Source organism: Brachyhypopomus gauderio, chromosome 12 (genome assembly GCF_052324685.1).
Source record: "Brachyhypopomus gauderio isolate BG-103 chromosome 12, BGAUD_0.2, whole genome shotgun sequence".
In the NCBI taxonomy this organism is placed as follows: Eukaryota; Metazoa; Chordata; class Actinopteri; order Gymnotiformes; family Hypopomidae; genus Brachyhypopomus; species Brachyhypopomus gauderio.
Window position 1 is genome coordinate 9,031,223 of NC_135222.1, and position 21,513 is coordinate 9,052,735.

At 43.2% G+C, this 21,513-nt stretch overlaps 2 protein-coding genes across 4 annotated transcripts in view; both read right to left on the minus strand.

The window, feature by feature from the left end:
* The window catches only part of lrrk1 (leucine-rich repeat kinase 1), a 58,308-nt gene extending 50,517 nt beyond the window's left edge, over positions 1-7,791 (minus strand). The window contains exons 1-2 of one of the 2 annotated variants that reach the window (XM_077022993.1): positions 7,634-7,791; positions 6,384-6,527 (exon numbers count right to left, since the gene is read on the minus strand). In XM_077022993.1, the coding sequence (XP_076879108.1) occupies positions 6,384-6,456 (73 nt within the window). In that variant the 5' untranslated portion in view covers positions 6,457-6,527; positions 7,634-7,791. Of the gene's footprint in view, positions 1-2,711; positions 2,852-6,383; positions 6,528-7,633 lie in introns of those variants that run through there. The other variant, XM_077022995.1, reaches the window with a different exon arrangement.
* A 400-nt stretch (positions 7,792-8,191) lies between these two features.
* aldh1a3 (aldehyde dehydrogenase 1 family, member A3) lies at positions 8,192-21,252 on the minus strand. Of its 2 annotated transcripts, XM_077022996.1 has the most exons (13): positions 21,082-21,252; positions 20,684-20,788; positions 20,342-20,482; positions 18,638-18,767; positions 16,583-16,644; positions 14,608-14,736; positions 13,746-13,859; positions 13,284-13,386; positions 11,668-11,852; positions 11,303-11,467; positions 10,272-10,429; positions 9,350-9,424; positions 8,192-9,230 (listed from the first exon to the last, which is right to left on the minus strand). In XM_077022996.1, the coding sequence occupies exons 1-13, from the start codon at positions 21,178-21,180 to the stop codon at positions 9,155-9,157; spliced, it is 1,542 nt and encodes a 513-aa protein (XP_076879111.1). In that variant the 5' UTR covers positions 21,181-21,252; the 3' UTR covers positions 8,192-9,154. The 2 variants fall into 2 exon arrangements, with proteins under 2 accessions (XP_076879111.1, XP_076879112.1); XM_077022997.1 differs by lacking the exons at positions 18,638-18,767; positions 20,342-20,482; positions 20,684-20,788; positions 21,082-21,252 and adding an exon at positions 17,748-18,617.
* Positions 21,253-21,513: the final 261 nt, after the last annotated feature.

Genomic DNA, 21,513 nt, shown 5'->3' on the forward strand with positions numbered 1-21,513 from the left:
ATGCAAACAGAGACAACAAATATCCTTCTTAAATTGTGGTTTTCATCAGTATTTTTGATGTCTGCTGTGAAACCCAAGCTCATCTCTAAATAAAGTCCCATTCACCAACACCGTTGTTTAAAAGGACGGCAACAAACTGTGTTAGCCTTGATAGAGCTTCATACACGCAACACTAGAGAAACCACAGCACCCTTGGCCTGTTAGTCACCCAATGATTTTCAGTGCCCTAGCTGTTAGTACCCCTGGCTCATTTAACACTGAAGCATTGCTGTGCTTTACAGGACATCGGACCTGAGGTCTCTGGTGCTTGGCAAGACTCGAAGAAAAGCACCAAAAAAATCCAAAAAGCAAAATGTTCATGTCTGCCACCAATTTGCAGTCAGCATGACTTAAATGTTTGGGGGGGATTTTTCTAGGTAGTTGTGGCTTTTCCTAATTGTTTGCACTCTAAAACCAGATCTTGAGATCCAGTGTGCAAACCATGGAACTCGCATAACAAGACCACAAACCAAATCTCCAAAAAATTGACATTTTCCAGCCTGATGCTATTCTACAACACCATTTAGACTTTTACTGTACATCACATTGCACCAACAAGCAACAGTACTGAAACCACTCAGGTCACACCAACCTTCACCACTTGTGTGCGGTGAGTCTAATTTCAGAGACGTTCCATCGGCAGTGGCACTAAAGTTAAACGCAGGTCTCCTACGGTCTGCACTCAGAAAGCACGCCAAATTTTAATGCATCAAACCAGCCTTCAGCTAAAAAAGCCAATAAGCAAGCTTCCCCATCCTTTAACATGTTTTATCAGCAGTGCATAATTCAACTGAGGTATCACTGTCCTCTGAAAGCGAGTCAGTCAACATTCGACAGCCCAGCAGCTAACAGTCTTCATTCTGCTGTGCTTTTAATACAAAGGGGCTCAAATGAATAATTGACGTTGTGAAGGCGAGTGAGTGCCGGAGCCCTGAGGGAGGGGAGGCATTAGACCAGGCGAGGAGCAAGTCGATAGCGTCTGCCTTCTTGGGGCAGCCCGGCCGCACAAGCCCCGGGCCCCCGAAGTCGCGCCCGCTGTCAGCTATTAGCTTCAGCCACTGCGGACCGCTTGGAGCCTCGGCGTCCAGGGACGACCGGTTTCTCCACTTGGTGGCATGCTCTGTCAATGCTCAATTGTCTGCTTCAGCGCTGTCTACGTCAGGAGCTCCGCGTTTGTGATCAGCACAGCTTGTGCTGTGGAGGTCGGAGTCAAATGCTAAGCAGCTCTGGACAGCACAGCCGGCGGCTGTTCCAAAAAGCGGCCCGTGTGATCTGTGATCTGTACTACAACTTGTGTCAGTACTATTGGCTGTTAAAATGTAAATCAATCGGACGCGTTATTTTGAATTTATGTGCTTTAACATAAAGGTAGGGAGGGTGGGCTTGTTTCCTAGAATCAGATTAAGCCTTTGTCTCCTCATAAAACAAGGCTTAATCTGCGTCTGGGAAGTCAGCCATAACTGCATTAAAATCAATATCTGTCAGCATGGTTATCTGTAAAAGAGGAATGCACTCCTCCATAGCAATAAACATCAGAGCACATGGCTTCCAAAGCAGATGTTTTTTGTCTTGTAGTAGAAATGAGTCTACAACCACTGAACCTCTCAGCATCAATAAGGGGATATTGCAGTCATAGATTAAATCTCAAATCTCATTAGACATCATTTACTGCTTCTGTAAAAGATTAATGTCACATAGTAGCATGGCACTGTATTAACACAGATGAGTTGCGTGGTCCTTTAAAACAGTTCTCTGATTGCAAGTGCTCAGTCTTTTATACACATGGAACTGCATGTTAATACTTTGCTTGTGTTAACTGCAGATTGATCTTCTAAAACCATAAATGTGGTAACATGCAGCATCCGAGCCTTAAACGCCGGGCATGTTAATTAAAATGAATCTATTACTGCACATACCACACGCCTCAAAAGCACGCATGCATTTCTATTTTCAACTTAAGTTGATTGATTTTGTCAGAAAGCAATTCCAAGGCGCTGAATCTGGAGTATTCGCCGTGCGTGCCAGTGAAAAGCTTGGCAAGGGGAAGCTGTTCACACTTGAAGTTTAAATACACTTATTGCACGAAGGGGATGTCACATTAATAAATCCAGTTTAAGGCTGACTCCATGACTCTTTCACATTTTTAGTAGCCAGTCCTAATTTTAGCAGCCAGTCCGCAATTTCCCCCAGGATCAATTATTTCTGATTCTGATTCATTAGAACAGCGACTAAATATAAATACTAACTTGTAACTGAGCCAATTGTTAATTCTGTAAGGACCAACACAAAAGCATGAGTGTGCGTGTATGTTCGTGTGTGATGTAATGATGGGCAAACCAATTTGTGTTATTCAGACCCACTTGTAGTTTGGGATAAATCTCAGTATGACAGTATCATTTCAGTCGGTTTTTGATGTTTCAATCAAATTCACTAATCTTAAATCTCAAAACCCACAAACTGCGTGCAAAGTGTGAACAGGAATTCTGAAATCACACCCCGTATTTTATCTCCATTTTATAGTTAAAAATAATGACAGGGCAGAATATGAATACAGCACACCATATCTAAACAAACAAATGCACCCAGCTAACAGGAACCCATCCATTGGATCCAGACTGGTAAGCTGACCTTATCTGTCTCTTCCTCTCTCTCATCAGCAGACGAGAACATACCTTCTCATGCTTCAGGAGAGCATCTGACCATCGTTCCCTTGTCAGACAGCGGCGTCGTCCTTCTGCTCACCTGGTGGGATTTGGGTCTGGCGGTGCAGAACGGACAGCGCTGTGCTTTGGTTCCGAGACCCCGCTCCCCGCCCTTCCCCCTTCTTCCTCCCTGTCCTCGATGGCAAGGTTAGCGGCCACCGCCAGTCCTCCACCCCCACCCATTAAGCGGTGAAACCCAACCCTCCCTGGCCGGCTCCCAGTGGGCTGGACCAGGGGAGGGGAGATCCTGTCCCTTCCTGGATGACTTCAGCTAGCATATTCCATAACGCCACCCACGCGGGAGAAGAGCTTGGCCAGATTAGCCTACCAGCTTTTGTAGCACGATTGCATGAGTCTCTCTCTCTCTCTCTCTCTCTCTCTCTCACACACACACACACACACATGCACACACACGCACACACACGCACACACACAAACCACAGTGAAGGCGTGACAGGACTGAGAAGGGATATGCACCGCACATGCACACACGCACATGCACAATCACTGCTGCTAGGAGCAACTCTCTTGTGAACGCTGGGAAAGCAAGCCAAACTTACACAGACAGTCTTTGATTTTGCTATCTTTATCCACTTTTCTATCCAAATTGTAAATTGTCAATGTATCCCCCCCATAGATACTTTTATTTCCTTTACAACAGAAATGTAGTAAACCTCTGTTCTCGTCAGCATAGTCACAGTTCTGTTATTGTACTTGATGTTATGGCTGATGACAAGCTACTTATATACTGTGCAGCACAGTGAATAATACTACAAATTATACCATTTCATTGACTCCGGCCTCCATGTTTACTGGAATTATATTTCCTGGGCATAACTACATACTCTTAAAAACAACCAAACTGTCAACTGCAACCAATAAGCCTTCTTTATAACAATGACACAGAGGAACCATATTTGGTTCCCTGAATAACCTTCAGTGAATGGTTCTTTAAAGAACCATTTTGGTTGGTGCCACAACGAACCAACTTTGGTTCAAAAAAGAACTCCTAACAAGGTGATTAAAAGAACTCATAATAGGTCTTCAGAGCATGTTCTCATAATGGTTCTACAGAGCATGTTCTCATAATGGTTCTTCAGAGCATGTTCTCATAATGGTTCTTCAGAGCATGTTCTCATAATGGATCTACAGAGCATGTTCTCATAATGGTTCTACAGAGCGTGTTCTCATAATGGTTCTACAGAGCATGTTCTCATAATGGTTCTACAGAGCATGTTCTCATAATGGTTCTTCAGAGCATGTTCTCATAATGGTTCTACAGAGCGTGTTCTCATAATGGTTCTACAGAGCATGTTCTCATAATGGTTCTACAGAGCATGTTCTCAAAATGGTTCTACAGAGCATGTTCTCATAATGGTTCTACAGAGCATGTTCTCATAATGGTTCTACAGAGCGTGTTCTACAGAGCATGTTCTCATAATGGTTCTACAGAGCATGTTCTCATAATGGTTCTACAGAGCATGCTTGTAAAAATGTTCTTTGCATGTCCTCTTGTTTTAAAGGCTCCAAAGCCAAATGGGTCTCCAGGATGAGATGGTTCCTCAACAATAACCAGACTAAGCAAACAACAAATAAAAACAATGATTTTGTTTATAATCATCAGGCGATTTGAGTCACCTGTTTAATATATAAATTAGGACACATCAGCTTTCCAGAAAGAAAATAATTAATTTAGTTTTAAAAATTAGAACTGTCAGTTAAACCAATCTGAAAATATTCAACAAATGAAAGCTTGTTTGACATGTCCCTGTCCAACGTCCTCAAGCCACTGGCACACTTAATGACTGTCCACACCTGTGTCATAATTGGACAGCAGAGACATAACTGTTAGGTAAAGCTAAGCAACTCTTTGATACATTCCTGACACATTCTTAGGAACACACAGTATTTGCACAATAAACTACAGCTTCTAGGACTATAATTATATTATCAATATCCCAAGTCATCACCTCTATAAAAGTTGTGGACTTGTGCTGCTTGGTCAGAGCAGCTAGCTATCTTGCAAATCAATCTTTTCCAAATCATTAGCTAACTATCTATCCTTAGACAAACTTCAAAATGATCTCAACTAATTCACTGAGCTTATGACTAGTTACTAAGCTTAATCATATTTATTTGCAGGGTATCTCAAACATCCAGTAAAGTGTCTAAAATCAGGGGTGGGGGCAGGGTAAATGCAGTATTAGCATTTAGTGTAAAGAACCTTTCTTAAAATTAAAGATCCAAATAATGAAATGGTCCTTTCGCGATTAAACGTTCTTCCTAGAATCACACACCCAAGCAAGAACTGTTTAAGAACCTTTCTTTTACGTTTTTACATACAAATGCATTATCAACCTTTATTTGGGGCCATTCTGCGTTTCACTTCTAGCTTCTAAATTTAAACAGCAGACACTGAGCTTCCCTGAACCATGACCGCCACACAGATGTGTCTCTGACTGCTATGGTGCCCCCATGGACATGAATGCCTTGCACGTGTCCCTGATTTACGCACATATTATCAGTCTTCCAGCCCTCAAAAGCAGCTTTAAGGCTGCTATGCTATGCTACGCTAGAAGAAGAACCCAGCGGGACTGGTCAAAGCAGCATAGAGTAAACTCAAGTGAAGTGAAATAAATAATTGATTTACCTTACACCTTATTCTCAAGACCTCAGAGATGATAGTACAAAGAATACATTTTTCATTTGTGGCATGTCAAAGCCTAATCGCACAAATGAAAGACTTTCGAAAATTAGGAACTAGCTTGTTGTCATTTAACAGCCTGGTCACATAAATTAAAGGTTTATTTCTACTCCTGAAGTATTACTGTGTAATAAGATCATTGACAACATCTAGGCTAGCAGTCAGGCAGTGCTAAGAATACTGGCACAGAGAAATTCACTGTACAGAAGAAAATACCACAGCTTTACTGGCAGAAGGCGACATAAGATTCACTGGTTATTGAATCTATATAAACCCCCAAGGTAATACCAGCCAGCTGTTTTGCGTCCACTTGCATGCACCTTGTATTTGGAATGACACAGGAATCAGAGATGCTAAAATGCACAATTTGGAAAAACTATAATCCATACCAAATCCATACCCATTCGTTGCATCCTTTGCTTTAAAATTAGATGGATCACAACGAGTACTTGTATATTCTGCTGTGTGTGGAATCACTGTCAATTGAAAAGGTTTGGGAGATTTTTGCATTCTTGGGGTTGCAAACACACCTTTCTAAAGTGACCTTCCCACTATTGTTACAGGTAACTCCTCGGGTCAAATAAGCCAGTTTGTTCACAAGACAGGGATTTAAATTTTCCCCCCAAGTCATGTGGCCTTACATAAACAGTACAGTAATTTATTAGCACACTGTGAGGTGAACTTCACTGAGCTTGACACTTAAACTATTAGGTTTAACTTACTACTAACGGAAAGTATGACAATTAGATCAACTAAATCTTGATTGCCTCACATATAAAACCTAACTGACTCCAATACAGACCGACAGGATTTAAATGGAGAGCATTAATGAGTCCGAAATGCAAGACTAGTAATCTTGACATGCAGGAAATGTTGGTACTTGTAGAAAGAAAGCCTATATGAAACGTAATCAGATCATGTAGAAAGAGCATCCTCACCATCTTGCTCTGCCCCTGTGCAGGCAGGTTGGCCCTCCAGGTCTTCAGCAGATCCAACTTTCCAGTACGACATTGCATCAAGAGGAGCATCTCAGTCTGGTGAGATCATTGTAGTGTTAACACAAAGGCCCACCTTCCACTAACCTGGAGGGAAAGAAAAAAACCTCAAGAGTTGACTGGCCAGTTACAAACTGAAAGTGTAGCAGTGAAGTCAGACATGTCAGCTCATTTCATTATCTCAGCAGATCTGGCAGAGCCAGTGGTTCAGCGTGGTTGCTGCCAGAATTGAAAAGCCAACCAAATCAGCAGCCTTGACAGATAAAAGATATAAAGTGTCATATGATTTACTACAACGTATTGCTGTAAGATACCATGGTACACAGAGCAGTCATGAACAGTTTTACCTCTGGTAGTGTACAGCAGTCAATTTTTCTCACTGCACCCAAATCAAATCCAACATGTTAGACTGTTAAAGCCTTATTTTGTGCTGTTTTAATACGCCGTCCGGATCAGATCACCGCCACAACAGTGTGCCCCCCAACAACGTCCTTCCCAATGCTGGACCAACGATGCCGTCTACAGACATTACTCATTTTTCCTTGGCCGGGAACAGTGAAGTCATTGGTCACTGAAACAGACACGGCCTTATTTTGCGTTCTACAGTAATGCCATTTACACTGAATTGCAATGATTTGACAACCGTAACTACCAGAAGCTGTTCGTACCAGTCTGTTATTTCTGCCCCAGCTTTGATTCTCCCGCAGTACCCGGGACGTCGCCTCTCCGCTTTAAAAACTTCCCAGTAATAATTATTTCGCGTTATAAGATTTCTGTCTTCACACCGAACGGCGGAATAACAATATTCGTCTACGATTAACCATATTTTGTAATATAAAAACGGACACGACCAGATACGGCTGGCAACATTTGATTTCCCTTTATACAATCGGTCGTAAGCGACGCATCCAGCAAGAACGCATTATGTGTCAACATTGTCAATACAGCGCTATTGTTAGACTGAGCATCTAAACAAAAGGAAAAAGGAAAGTTGTAAAACAAACAAAAATGACTATGTACTCCCTTTAACTGACTATTATAATAATGATCTAAATAATGTGATAATCAAATCAATGCGTGTGGTGTTTTCGAGACTCGTTGCACGCGCATGTGCGCGAGCGTTCCACGTCCAGTTCGCGTGCTAACTTCAACTTCACTGCAGACTTCTTACAATTCACAAGTACGTCACTTACCAATACTTCCAATCGACATTTTCCTACGGCGTAGTGTGGGCAAACTTTGAAAGCCGCTGTTTTAAACAGTGCAGATGTTCACCGAGAAGAATACCGCGAACCGTAGTTTGTCCTCACGTTTGAAGCCTTCAGTTGCCCGTTTTACTTCCTGGTGTCGCCTGATGCAAAGTATTTTCCCTTCAGAAAGCAGCGCAACAGGATTGCATGACATTGGAGGAGGCAGTGAGCACGAGACAAGTGTACCATAGTGGGTCTGATTGAAGAAAAAGTTATCTTCTCGAAATATAGCGAAATGCGGATAGGAGTAGTGCATACTAAGGAGATACCAAGCCTACATAGTTTGCACGTTAACCTTTTGCTGTAAAGCAAAACGTCCAACTGTAGACTTCGACAGTACGTAGCATAAGGCAAATGAGTGTGTAAAATATGTAAATTGTAATATGTAAAATGTATTTGTGTGTGTATGTATGTGTTTGTGCGAGGGGATGGTGGTGGGTGAGTAATTATTTCCTTATGACATTTGATTAGTCCCTAAGGAATATTCATTTAAAAACTGAACGATTCTAGAGATTTTATTTAAACGTTTAAGCATTATAAATAGCTTTCAAAACGGTAAAAGCCATTTTAAGAAACAAAGTGAGTAAAATATACTTTTAACATTTTGAAATATTATATGCATGTACATTATAACAATAGATAACTACATTTCTCCCATTTTACTTTTCATTCTAAAGGTAAGCGCATGTAAAAGCAACATCAAAATCAACTCTATTACAGTACAGTACAAATTATAGTAACATCACTAGATTTTCAACCAAATCTGTCACAACAGATGTATTATAATAATAACCTTCCATTCGAGGTGCTTAATGTTTAAGACTACATGTCCAAAACCTAGTTACTGTTCATCTGAACATGTCCTGAGTTCCTGGGACAGGAACTCTAAATCAAAAACCCTAAAACCTTCATGTAGCCTCTCCATCTCTCTCTTACGGATTGTTGCATTAGAATTATTGCAATATATGAAGTGAAACATAATACCAGGTATACATGTAACAGGACTTCTCAGTAGAAGGAGAAGAAAATATGTCTTGACAGCGAAAAATTCAAGCCAATCAAGAACTTTTATACCAAAAGTGTCCTGAAATGCATGTGCAATTATATGTTATTTGGGTGTGAAATTGGAACATCATGGTAAGTGGAATCAAACAAGGAGATTACAGATCATAATTCCTGCATATAAAGACATCCAGATTAAACACACACACAAAAAAAATTCAAACAATTTGTATCTGTACAGTACATCTAATAGATTTTTTTAAGGCTGGAAGCAAAGGAGTTTATTGAAATGTGAGAAGTCATTTTAGCGGCAGGAAAGTTCATCGTGACATCATAGTTTTGTAGGTCTCCCCCTCACGTCATCCCACCCCACCTCTTGAGTCACGGGTAGAAGGCACTCTGATTGGATGGTGAATGGGTGGGGTTTGCAGGGTGGGGTCAACCGCAGGTCTGTGGCCTCCCTCACACGGTCAGCTGATCGTTGAGCTTGATGGTGATGGCTTTGACCTCTGAGTACTCGGCTAGCGCGTACTCCCCACTGCACACAGAGTAGTTTGTGCTTAGCACAATGGGCCGGGCGGCTCACATATGCGTGGCTACACAGTGATTTTCATCCATCGCAGGAGCCCATGAGGACCAGAAAGAACTTGTACTCACAGCTCTCGTCCGTTTCCAGACATCTTGAAACCCCCAAAGGGAGCCTGAGCATGGAGGGCGTTGTAGCAGTTCACCCTGACGCGACGAGAAATACACAAGGTGGAAAGAACCAAAGACAATTAGGGTTTAGTTTTACATTTAGGATCGTCTGAAATTACAGATCTATACATAATGATCCTTGATATTTCTGCACTGACTTCCAACAAATATGGAGATACACTCACTGTTGCATTGATAAAATTGCAACTATTTTTGCATAATGGCCTAAGTTCAGAGGTATTCAGAGTAAAGTTTTAGTTTGTCACTGCAGAAAGCTGCGGTCCTATAATGGCTGAGGTGGCTCCATCTAGTGGCTAGTTAATGGAACTATTAGGATTGACTTCTGGAAGTAAAAGGCTTGGAACTGCCATTGGTATCGCATCATTATCTTAATACTCATTTATAATGCCATTATGTAATGCACAAATTAATCATTTACTACATTAACTATATAATAACAATATAATTCCAAAGGGTTTCTCGTGTTATATAAGGTTTTAATATACTCAAATATAACAGTTTATAGCTCATTTGCACTGTTTTTGACCATATTGTTAAAAGTTTACATTGTTCTGAACCAAATCAATTAGTATGTTATAATCATAGCTCTATGAATATGTTTTGACTCACATTTATGTATCCATAATCAAATCGAATCGCAAACAAGTCAAATATAGGATCAAACCTAAAAATATTTGTATCAGTACACTCCTATCCTTAACAAAATTACATGTGAGTGCGCGACGTTTTCTTAACCACTTAAAACGACGCTAAAAAAAACCCTCCCGTCTGCAACTGGGTGAAGCTCTGCAGAATGTCTCTAAAGTTCAGTCCACATGGAGCGCAAGTCAGCCGTGCGGGATCGTAAAGTACGGCGCCTTACCAGACGGTGCCGGCCTCGAGCTCCGAGGACACGCGCATCGCTCTCTCCACGCTGCGTGTGAACACCGCCGCTGCGAGGCCGTAGTGCGTGTTGTTCGCCCTCTCGATCACTTCCTCCTGGCTCTTAAATTTCATTATGCACTGCACTGGCCCAAAGATCTATAATATCGACAGCAGTAGGCTATACATTATTTATTTGCATTCCTTTATATAGACACACGCTGTTATATAAGTGGATGTTACAGAAAGATGAGTCCTACCGAATCTTTCACATCGTAAGCAGTGAGGTTTGGGGTAAATGCAATAGATCAGCACAAACGACCAAAACTGTGATTATTAAAAATCATAAGCATGTAGTCAAGCCATGCTGAATCCCCTCACACGTGGTTCTGGCACTGAGTTCTTGAACAGACACTAACATTGTTACACGTCAGGACCAATCAGAGATACACATAATTTGACCAAACCAAATTATAGCATGTCAAAACATCATTTACTGGAACACTGCCAGTGTGACAGCACACAGTTGCAGACTACACAGGCGCTGATATTAAATAGTTACAGAACCACACTGACAAAGTAAACAGTCAATAAGTACAGTCTAACCAGACTACGTGATACAGACGATATGATTTAAAAATGACATGAATTTGAAATGACAGTTTCACTAAGAACAGAGAGCTTGGTAATAAATAATGAATAATAAATAAATAAATAATGTAAAAGCAATTTCTGAGCGAATGTATAATATTTGACCAATAACAATTCCCATCTTATTAGATAAGAATAAAAAAAGCACCATTTTAGCAGGGCCATATGCTTGCCACACCATGAGCGCTTGAGTACATGCTTACACACTCGAACCACTAGAGGGCAGAACACCCACGTTCTCCAACCTACAGCCACTTCACTGGACTTTACAAATGTAGCATAGCAGTTGTCATTACCTATCCTACCCATATAATTAAAATATAACGCAAAGAGTGCAGCAGACAGAGTTTGTGTGTTAGGCGTCTGGGAAGCGCGCGTTACCTCCTCTGTTGCTAGACGCATGTGGTCTTTGACGTCTGAGAAGATGGTGGGCTGGATGATCAGGGCCTTGTCCTGCACCGCGTAGCCGCCACACTCCAGCCGGGCGCCCTCCTTCTTCCCGCTCTCCACCAGCTCGAGGATGGTGTCGAACTGCTGCCGGTCGATCTGCTCGCCCGCGGAGCAAGGGAGCGTGGGAAGGAACGACAGACGGGGAGATCAGAGGAGGTGTGGGGTGAACGCTACAGCGCACGCAGGACACAGCTCGAGACGTCGCCATCCAGAGGGCACGGAGAATACGGGCACTACAGCACCGTGACACACACACAGCGGCGGGGCTCTCGGCAGGGGCCAGAGCGGTGGCGTACCTGAGGGCCGTGTGAGGTGCAGGGGTCCATGGGGTCCCCGACTGTAATTTTTTTGGCACTTTCAATGCTGAGTCTCAGGAAGTCGTCGTAGATGGACTCCTCTACGAAGACACGGGAGGCCGCGGTGCAGCACTGGCCCTGGTTATAGAACGCACCCTTCTGTGCCTCCTGCACTGCTAAGGGCACTGTATAACACACACATACATACACACATACACACACACATCCATACACACACGTGTGCGCGCATCCATACACACACACACACATCCATACACACACACACATCCATACACACACACACACACATCCATACACACATACACATCCATACACACACATGCGTGCACAGACATATACACAAACACACACATCCGTACATGATTATACACACCCAAACACACACACACGTTCAGGCCAGACACTTTATGTTACTTACAACACTTCCCTAAGAGTTCAGTTTCCAGTTAAGATTATGGTCAACAAATTTTTAACTTTTATAAAACATTTTTATCACAGATTCCTTGACATTAATTTGATCTTTCAAAATCACGACAACTGATATATGCATGTTTTCCTTCTCTGAAAAACCATTTCCTAAAAAAACTAAAGTTGTAGAGCATGACAGCAATGATTGTCATGTGGCAGGTTACGGATGTGCAGTTGTTTGTGGAAATGAAACAAAGAATTGACTGTTTTTGGCCATTGACTGAACACCGTTACCCTTCTGAACCGCTTACTACATAAAAACCTTCATTCCAAATCACTACTACAGGACCATATTAGGACCATATTAGGACATTAGTTCCATATTATTTTCATACTAGGATCCAAAAGAATATATAACACAGCCCAAAATAATATATAAAAGTACAAACATCCTTTTCTGGAATAATATCAGGAAATTCATATCTGTGCCAATAACATCATTGAGTCAGAATGTGCATTAATGTGTATTGTGGCGATTGAGCCTGTTCACAGATCTTTAACTGCTGTTCATAAGATGTAGACTTTTTTACGTAAACGTATGACTTTTTTTGATCAAGACTAGATTTCAGATTCTGGTCTCTGGCCCCTCCATTAAAATCAAAGCAACAAAACTCGATATTTCTGCCTTTCTGTCAAAGTTTCTCCTAGCCGGGTATTTACTCGTATCGGAGTCAGTCAGGAGTAGCCGTGTGCGAGGAAGAATCCGTACGCAGCGTGACAGAAGAAAGAATCGCGTCCCGGACCGTGTAGGACCACGCGGACCCGCGGACTCACGTGAGATGTGGCACGACCACGTTGCGTACCCCTCACCTAGCCCTTCATCCTGAACCACAGGCCCGCCATCCCATGGCCGTTCAGAACAAGCTACATACTCACAGGAGCTAACCAAGCCCAAATGTACTTAAGAACGTCCGAGCTCAGCACCGCCATGTTACGCTATTCTACTGTGGTCATTCACACGTGTTAGGGTTACCATCTTGGATTATTATGTCCTTTCCCCCAAATCAGTTAGACCAAATGTTTGGACTACGTGCATCTGCTCCCAGAAATCCCTCACTGTTGTATCATCCTCTTCATTTCAGCAGAGAATTACATTTAAAAAACGGTAAAAGAACCACATCACTCACGGTCTGCGTCGGCGAACACAATGCAGGGGTTCTTTCCTCCGAGCTCCAGAGTCACTCTTTTAAGGTTGCTCTTGGCCGCCGCCTCTTTGATCAGCTGACCCACCTGAGCACAAAGACAGCAGCGGGTGATCGAGAGAAAAACCCAGGAGCCAAACTCAGCGCCGATGCTGCAAGCAAGAGGCCAAGACTTGCTGCAGGTCGAGAGAAGCTAGCCGAGAACATGCAGCTCCCCTCCGTCGCTTATACGACATTGCAGTATCTTTCCTGTGTGTCTGCTCCGGTGCAGATCACATGAAGAGTGTATAAGGTAGAGTGTATAAGAAGCGTGATCAGTGACATCTGAACGCCGGAGGGCTTTAATAGTTCCTGCCAAATTGATGTCCGTGGTTTAGAAAAAGGTATCAGGTGACAAAACGTCACCTCCATCATCCTCGAGTGGAGCTGTGGATTATTTCCACCCACCTCCATGGAGCCGGTGAAGGCCACTTTGTCAATGCCCATGTGGCTGGCGATGGCTGCTCCCGCCGTCGGTCCAAACCCAGGGACGATGTTCACCACTCCGGGAGGGAAGCCCGCCTGCGTGACACGAGAGGAATACTCAGTCAGAAGGATCAGTGAGCAATCATCAGGACGAAGAAAAGAGGGAAGACAGGATCTCTGGAGGCCAGGGCTTCACTACAGGGGCAGGGAGTGGACCGACGGACCAGAGTGACGGTTAACAGGCCACAACAAAAGGAGAGTTTTTCCCTTTGAAGCTTCAAAAGCACATTCATTCACATTGCTCTTTTTTTGTTATTTATTTTTGGATGTGATGGTGACACATAGAAAACCTTTCAAAGGGATAAACTGATCATACGTGAAGAAGAAAGGCTGAGAATTGTTTACATTCTACAATTTTGCAGACTTGTAAACGACCTGTCTTCCCAATTCAGTGACATAGCAGATTCCTTACATTAAAATGCTAGAATGCACATTCTACTTTAAAACTGCTTTAAGATGCACCATGAATGTACAGTATGTTTGACACTGAAAATGGTTTTGGCCTTTTTTTCATGTGTGTTTTCCATGGTGTCTTCAAACCAAAAGTAAAATGGATCAGCTTACATCAGCAACCCCGACAAGGTGTGGCACATTTCATACGCAGATATTTCTATAGGGTTTTCTTTTCCCTCCACTCTCTGTGTTTACTTTAGCAGGACGAGGGATGGCAGGAGCTGTCCCCCCCCTCTCCCCCCCACCTCCCCACACACTAAGGCAGAGGTCTGGCATCCTTCTGGTGTGATTTTCTCGACGCGTTGCCGCGAAGCTCCCCTCTGAACCTCACCTCCTTGAGAAGCGCTCCGGTGTAGAGTGCCGTTAGCGGCGTCTGCTCGGCCGGTTTGATGACCACCGTGTTCCCACAGCACAGGGCCGGTGCCACCTTCCACACGAACATCAGCAGAGGAAAGTTCCACTGCAGACACACACATACACACACACATACACACACAGTGTCTGAAAAAAAACACTGTGTCTAAACCCGAGTCGGTTTAGAGGCAACATTCGACTGGCCAACGGGATCATCTTCACCTAATCCTGAGAGCGTCAGTGTATTTAAATAATAGCAGTGGTAGGATATGCCTCTGGGCAGATCATGTCTCTAGATGTCTGGAAAAAAGCAAAAACTTGAGAATGTTGGTAATTCTAGAAATCGTAAAAACACACCAGGTGCACTGTGAAACTGGTTGTTAAACACGCATGTGAATTACATGTTAATGTCTGGCTTTTACAGCATCTCCAGATGCAATCAGTGATATTGTAGATTATGTTTGATGGCTCACGTGCACAAAAGACAGTTTCCTGTTTTTTCTTTCTTGGTGGGTCACACGCTTGATGTGTCAGTAAAGTTTTTTCTGTAATTATCTGCAGTCACACAGTATGAAGTTCAGACTGTATGATATAATCTTCCATATCCAGTAGTTTAGCTGTCTTTGTTACCAGAGCAACTGCACAAGATAGCATTTATCATTTATTTATTTATTCTTTTTAGACGACCAGAGTCAGTAATGTGATATATAGAAGATCAGCATCTCACTCACTTCAGGAAATATTCAAACCAAAACTCTCATCTCTCCAACTGGATTTATCCATTATCATCAAAACGGAGATCACTGCTACTTCAGGCACGAAGCCTTCATTAAATACGTTCCAAGCCCAGTAACAAGAAATGTGTACTTGGATTAAGCTTTAGAGGTGTAGGAATTAACAGAGGTCAAGATTAAGATTGAATTACTAGTGAATGGGTGCTGTTTCATTTTATCCATCGCTGTGAATCTGACTGGCATCAGCAGTGCTGCACCACAAACATGAGGGAAAAAAAGGTTTTTGTCCAAAAAAGTCAATTCCAAAAGAACTGTTGTGTGATGCTGGTACTGCGGCAGCAGTGGGTTTTGAACAAATTGAGAAACACTGATATGGATCTGGATCTGGTGTGAATGTGTGCGTGTGTGCATATTTAACTGAATGGGTTGTAGTGAAAACTTTTGTTATAATATAACAAGTATTAAACCAATATTGTGAACTAGTTTTGATGGTGTGTCTGTACAGTGGCATTGTCTCCTATAGCCAACGCCTGTCTAGATTTAGTTACAGATCAGACTAGGAAACGCCCATACACACACACGCACGCATACACACATACACACACACGCGCGCGCGCGCACACGCATGCACGCACACACTCTCTCTCTCTCTCTCTCTCTCTCTCTCTCTCTCTCTCTCTCTCTCTCACACACACACACACACTCACACACACACACACATCCAGAATACTTTTAACATTTCTCCTCACTGTCTACTTTTCCAGTCAAATATTTCATGCTTATACAATTTGTTGGCCATGATTAATTAACTCTGTCATGTCAAATCTATGGCTTTTCAAAACACTAAACTAAGGTTAGCACCAAACTAAAATCTGAAATAGTAGCGAGCACATACAGTCTGGCTTGGTCCTTATCCTCTCATACATGAGCGTGAAACCCTTAACACTGAAAGACACACAACCAATCTTACAGTTATTAGGGCACATAGATAAACACTCACCACCTCCTGGATTACATCACACTACGGCATCACTAAAGTCCGTTCAGGGGTGGCGTGACCCTCTGTTTGTCAACACCACAACATTCCTACACGCCACTCCCGCCTTCCACCGACAGATGTGCACGCAGATATAATCGCAACTGTCAACACTCGACCAGGAGCCAGAGTGACACGCGTGTGGCGTAACAGTGAGAAACAGGAGAACGTCGCCCACTTACGGGAATGATCGCTCCACACACACCGACAGGCTCGTGTTTGGTGAAGCACATGAAATTGTCATCTGTTGGGAAATAAGAATTGAGCAGAGTAAGCATGACACCATACTGAGCATTCCTTTAACACTCACGCTTTGTTTCTGCGGCGAGCGTTTTGGATGTGGTCTCGAAAACCAAACAAGAAGGACAAAAGCCTTAAAATCGAAGAGAAAAAAGGCATTTGCTTCAATGGGTTACACAAAGCCATGCTCAGGAAGTGTGTGTACGTCCTGGTGTTTTGTTTTTTTTTTGTTGTTGGTTTTTTTTTATCTCTCTCTCTCTCTTTGCGGAGACAGCCTGAAAGGATAGTGCGATGATCTGTGTGAAAAGCCAGGGCAGGAGTTCAAGCTCTCCGCAGGTCGGCTCACATGCACACCTTTGTTCTTCCTCCATGGTCTCCCTTTCCCTTCCTCTCCCTCTCCCAGGAATCAGATATCCTGCCAGGGGTAAAGTTTGATCACGTCTCCTGCTGTCCAGACCTCGGGTACGGGGGAGGCTGGGTGTCGAACGCCACTCTGGACCACTTGGCGACTTCCCACTTCCTCGTTGAGGTGGACCTGAGATGATCGTTGAGGAAGACGTACAGGAGCTCAGCGTCTGCCTGGACGGCGCGGTGGAGGGCTTGTTTCACTGCCGTGCTCATTTCAATGCTCGTATTGCTCTGGGTGTCCTGCATTCTTTTATTATCAATCGAATTAGTATAAACAGACAAAAAAAAAATCAAGTTTTGCGGTGTGATATTTAATTTCCTGGGAGTCCCATAGAGCCCTCTATAGAGAAACACGCAGCTATGACACAAGAGAAACCAGCTCTGTTTACAACAAAGGGCAATCAGCACTGACTTCAGCACTGAAAGTAATCAATTATACGCCAGTCCTTTTTCTTCCTGACTAAACTGCGTAATCACAGTAAACAAACTCCAAATGTATGTAAATGAACAACCCATACACCCCCTCCCCTGCAAATAGACACACACATGCATACACACACATGCTCACGCACTTCAGACGACTCTCACTTCAGGTAGAGCATCCCACACACATACATGACATTTCAGGCGTTACCCCTGCATGGAGATGAAGGGGGTATGCCTGTTAATCTGCTAAAGCTAGCCTCTCAGAAGCCTGACCTTCTCGTGTTTCTCCACGCAGCAGCATGTCGGTGGGATTACAGACCCGGCGACTCCCTTCCCACAATACTCATCTCTGCCGGGCAGCGGCCAGCCCGGGTTTCCTGCTTCTCCCCGCTAGTCCGCTTATCAAAGGTTGCATTTACATGGCTGACGAACAGAGGAGAATGGAATCACTCTCCGCTGATTTAAAGATCAACCGTTCTAAAAGGCCAGGGGATTGAGTCAACTTTGTTTCGCTGTAGTCGCAGACCCCCTTTTGTTTGAGGAGCGAAATGTCACGGTGGCCATTTCCGGGTTTTTTTTTTGTTTTTTTATAATCTTGGCTGATAAAATGAAGGTGCCGCAGATAAACCAGTGTGAACATGCGTCTGATTGGCTGGAAAGCCCGCCTCCGCACGCACTTTCTTCGGCTTGCCGTCCGTCTGATGGAGCCGTCTCTGGTGCCGGCTCATCCGCTGCGGTCTCACCTCAGCGATTGGGATCAGAGCAGCTTCTTTCACCCTTTGTGCTCCAGGGTCCCCTTTCACCTTTTGGCACTTTTATTTGAATCTAATCAGGAGGAAAGAGGAAGGCTTGTTTTGTCTGTGGGATCTCCTGGAGTGACAGGGCCACTGGCGGAGGGGAAGAATCAGAGAGGGGGATGATCTGCCACCTTAGGCTACAAGGAGGCCGCCCACTGCGTCCCACCCGTCGGCCCGCCTCTCTCTCCAGGCGCCACAGTGGAAAAACCTGAAGAGATCTCCCCCAGCACATGTGGTCTCGTCGCGTTTAAAAGCCCAAGGGCCGACACAAAAGGCTTTTCAAAGGAGTTCGAGTGGCATTTGGCGTGCGTTTGATTCTCTGGACGGGGCATGTGGCGTCAGGGAGGTGGCGAATCGTTCACTCACCCACCGGCATCGTTTTGCCGTGGACTTTATCCGCCCAGCCGGCGTAGTACCTCAGCGTCTTGATACTTCCATCAAGATCGACAAAAAACGATTGCAGAAATGGTTTCCCAGTATCCATAGTCTCCATAGTCTGGAAATAGAAAAATAAGATCGTTAAACATAAAGCTGCTGTCAGAAGACTTTTAGATTACTCAAAGAGGCATAAAGCATATGAAGAACTGATTTAGCTTACTTTTGTAATTGTTATTATTTTAAATTCATGGTCATTTCTTCCAGAGTTCAGTTGAATGAGAAAGCTTATAATTTGCCATGTGGGTGTACCTTTGACCTTTGGTTGCATTACCAATTGTAGTGAGGCAATCTTGAAAGGCCTGCCATTTTGGGAGAATTTTTTAGATAAACTTTTGTAATATAACAGACACAATGCACCAAGTAGCTGGTAAAAAACAACAATTTTTATGAATAAATGCCAAGGATTTAATACGGAGTGGGGGCACAGATGAAGAAATGTATAAAAAACAAACAAAAAAGAAACAATCATTCTAAGAATGGAGGTGGCCTGTGAAATAATGCACAGTGAGGAGAGGGTCAGAAGAATGGGGAGGAGGAGAAGGTCCCCCTGAGAGCCATTCTGCTGACCGTCACCATGCAGACGGACTCAATTCTAAGTGGCTTTCATAACACCATGCCGTGGTAGCAAAGGCCTACACCTAGGGTTAGGGTTATGGCTGTCGGGTTGACCAATCCGGTCTGCGTTGTCCATTTGGAGCAAACGGCCATGCTCCAATTTTGTCATGTTGAAATGGACTATTGGGTATATTTCGGAATTTTGGACATACAGCTCAGATGTCCTGGGAAAGTTTGTCAGCAAACTGTATAATACACACAGAAGTTCATGAGCTTGCGCATTAGCCCGGTTTGCTGACTTTCCTAGTGACTTTCCCAGGATTTCTGAGTTGTGTATTAATATACCTACTTTAAACCTTAAGTCATGAAAGTCTCTGATCAACAAAAAACATAACTGTTGATATGCTGATGAGGAGCACACGAAGGAACATTGAATCCAAATGACATTAATTTTTTTTATACAATAATCAAAGTTATCGTAATTACTACAGATTTATAGAACATTATTGTGAATTGCAACGATGTGCAATCTTAAAATATTACTTATATTTGAGAATTTGGCAGGTTAAAGTGTACTTAGCATAGGTTGAATTATAGATGAAAAACTGTGTGTGTGTGTGTGTGTGTGTGTGTGTGTGTGTGTGTGTGTGTGTGTGTGTGTGTGTGTGTGTGTGTGTGTGTGTGTGTTTGTGTGTGTGTGTGTCTCCGCATGTATCTGCATACTGTATATGTGTGAGAGACAAAGTGAAAAAGAAAGAACTAAACTTCTTTCTGCCATTTTAATATCCAGACTGTAATATTATGTCTATAAGAGGAATCTCTACAAGGTTACAGTTAACACTGGACCAAAGATTGCATCACCTGAATTTTACATAAATAATAATGCAAGCATCCAAGTAGTATTTTAATTTTAAAAAGTCTAATCTTGTTATTTGTTTTCTATATTATTTTATAGAGGGGATTTGAACAAAGTCAAGCCGCACTGACAATACTAACACCTGCAGCAGCGATAAACTGATACATTCAGACAGGCGGAAGGGGAACTGGGCACATATGCCTCCTGTTTCAACAACTTACTGCGAGTAGGCTTCGGTCCCTCTCCATCAGATCCGCCAGTTTGTGCAGTAATCGCCCCCGGCTGGACACGTCCATCCTTCGCCATGACGAACCCCTCTTCCCTGCCGCTTTTGCGGCCTCCACAGCCTTATCTATATCAGCCTTTAGAGACGGGCGATCGTCTTACTGTTTGCTCACAGTAAAGCAGCAGTCAAGCATCACTTTCCAGGCTACATATTTAACGCATTTTTAGTAAGATATTTTGCCAAGCGCAAATTTACATACTTTCAATTCGCCTATTTAAAATAAACAAATAGATAAACAAATTATTATACAAATCAGGCATAAAGTCGAGTGGCTTACTTTATCCGCCTCTTCGATTTCACAGATTTTGACACCTGTTGCCGGATTAAACGTCGGAAACGTCTTTCCTTTTAGCGAGGAATGCCATTCGTTGTTGATAAAAATCTACATATTTGACAATGATAAATATCAAGGAGGACTTCGTTAGAATAACGAAACACATGTTAGAAACACATATGATGGCCATATTTTTGTATTTTAAGGACTGACTAGATGTGGTTTCTAGTTACCCAGAAATAACCTGTGCGCCACATAATTCATAGAACATCGGCTAAGAACGTGGTCCCATAATTACGCGTGTACAACTGGCGTTACACATTGTTAATAACCGGCCCTACATATGGGCACGTGTTAATTACAGTGACACAAAATTTAATAAATCCTTCATTTGGTCTTACCTTAGTATATTTGATCTCTGAGATCTTACAAGGTTGAGGCAAAGGCGGCGGAATAGGACTTTGTGGCAGTCCGTTTTCTGTCGTCCCGTTCTGTGCCATAGCCTAATAAGGCAATAGGTGGTTATTGGTATTATTAGTTAAAGAAAGTGCAACTTTATGTCCAGTGAGCATGATTGTGCATCTGTTTATAAGACCCTTTAAAGGTCCACCCCTTTGAGAGCGCGCGCACTCCGCCCACCGTGTCTCGCGGGCATCCTCTGCAGGCACCGACCACTCGGCTCTCTCGTCTTCTCAACGCTTGAGGACCATAAATATCCCAATACGACACGTTTACCGACCACCACTACAAGTTGTCAAAGTTCTCTTAATTTTTGTAAGCAGGCGTTTTTACAGACAGTAGTTCTAGTTGTCAGGCGCGTCTGTGCTGTTCCG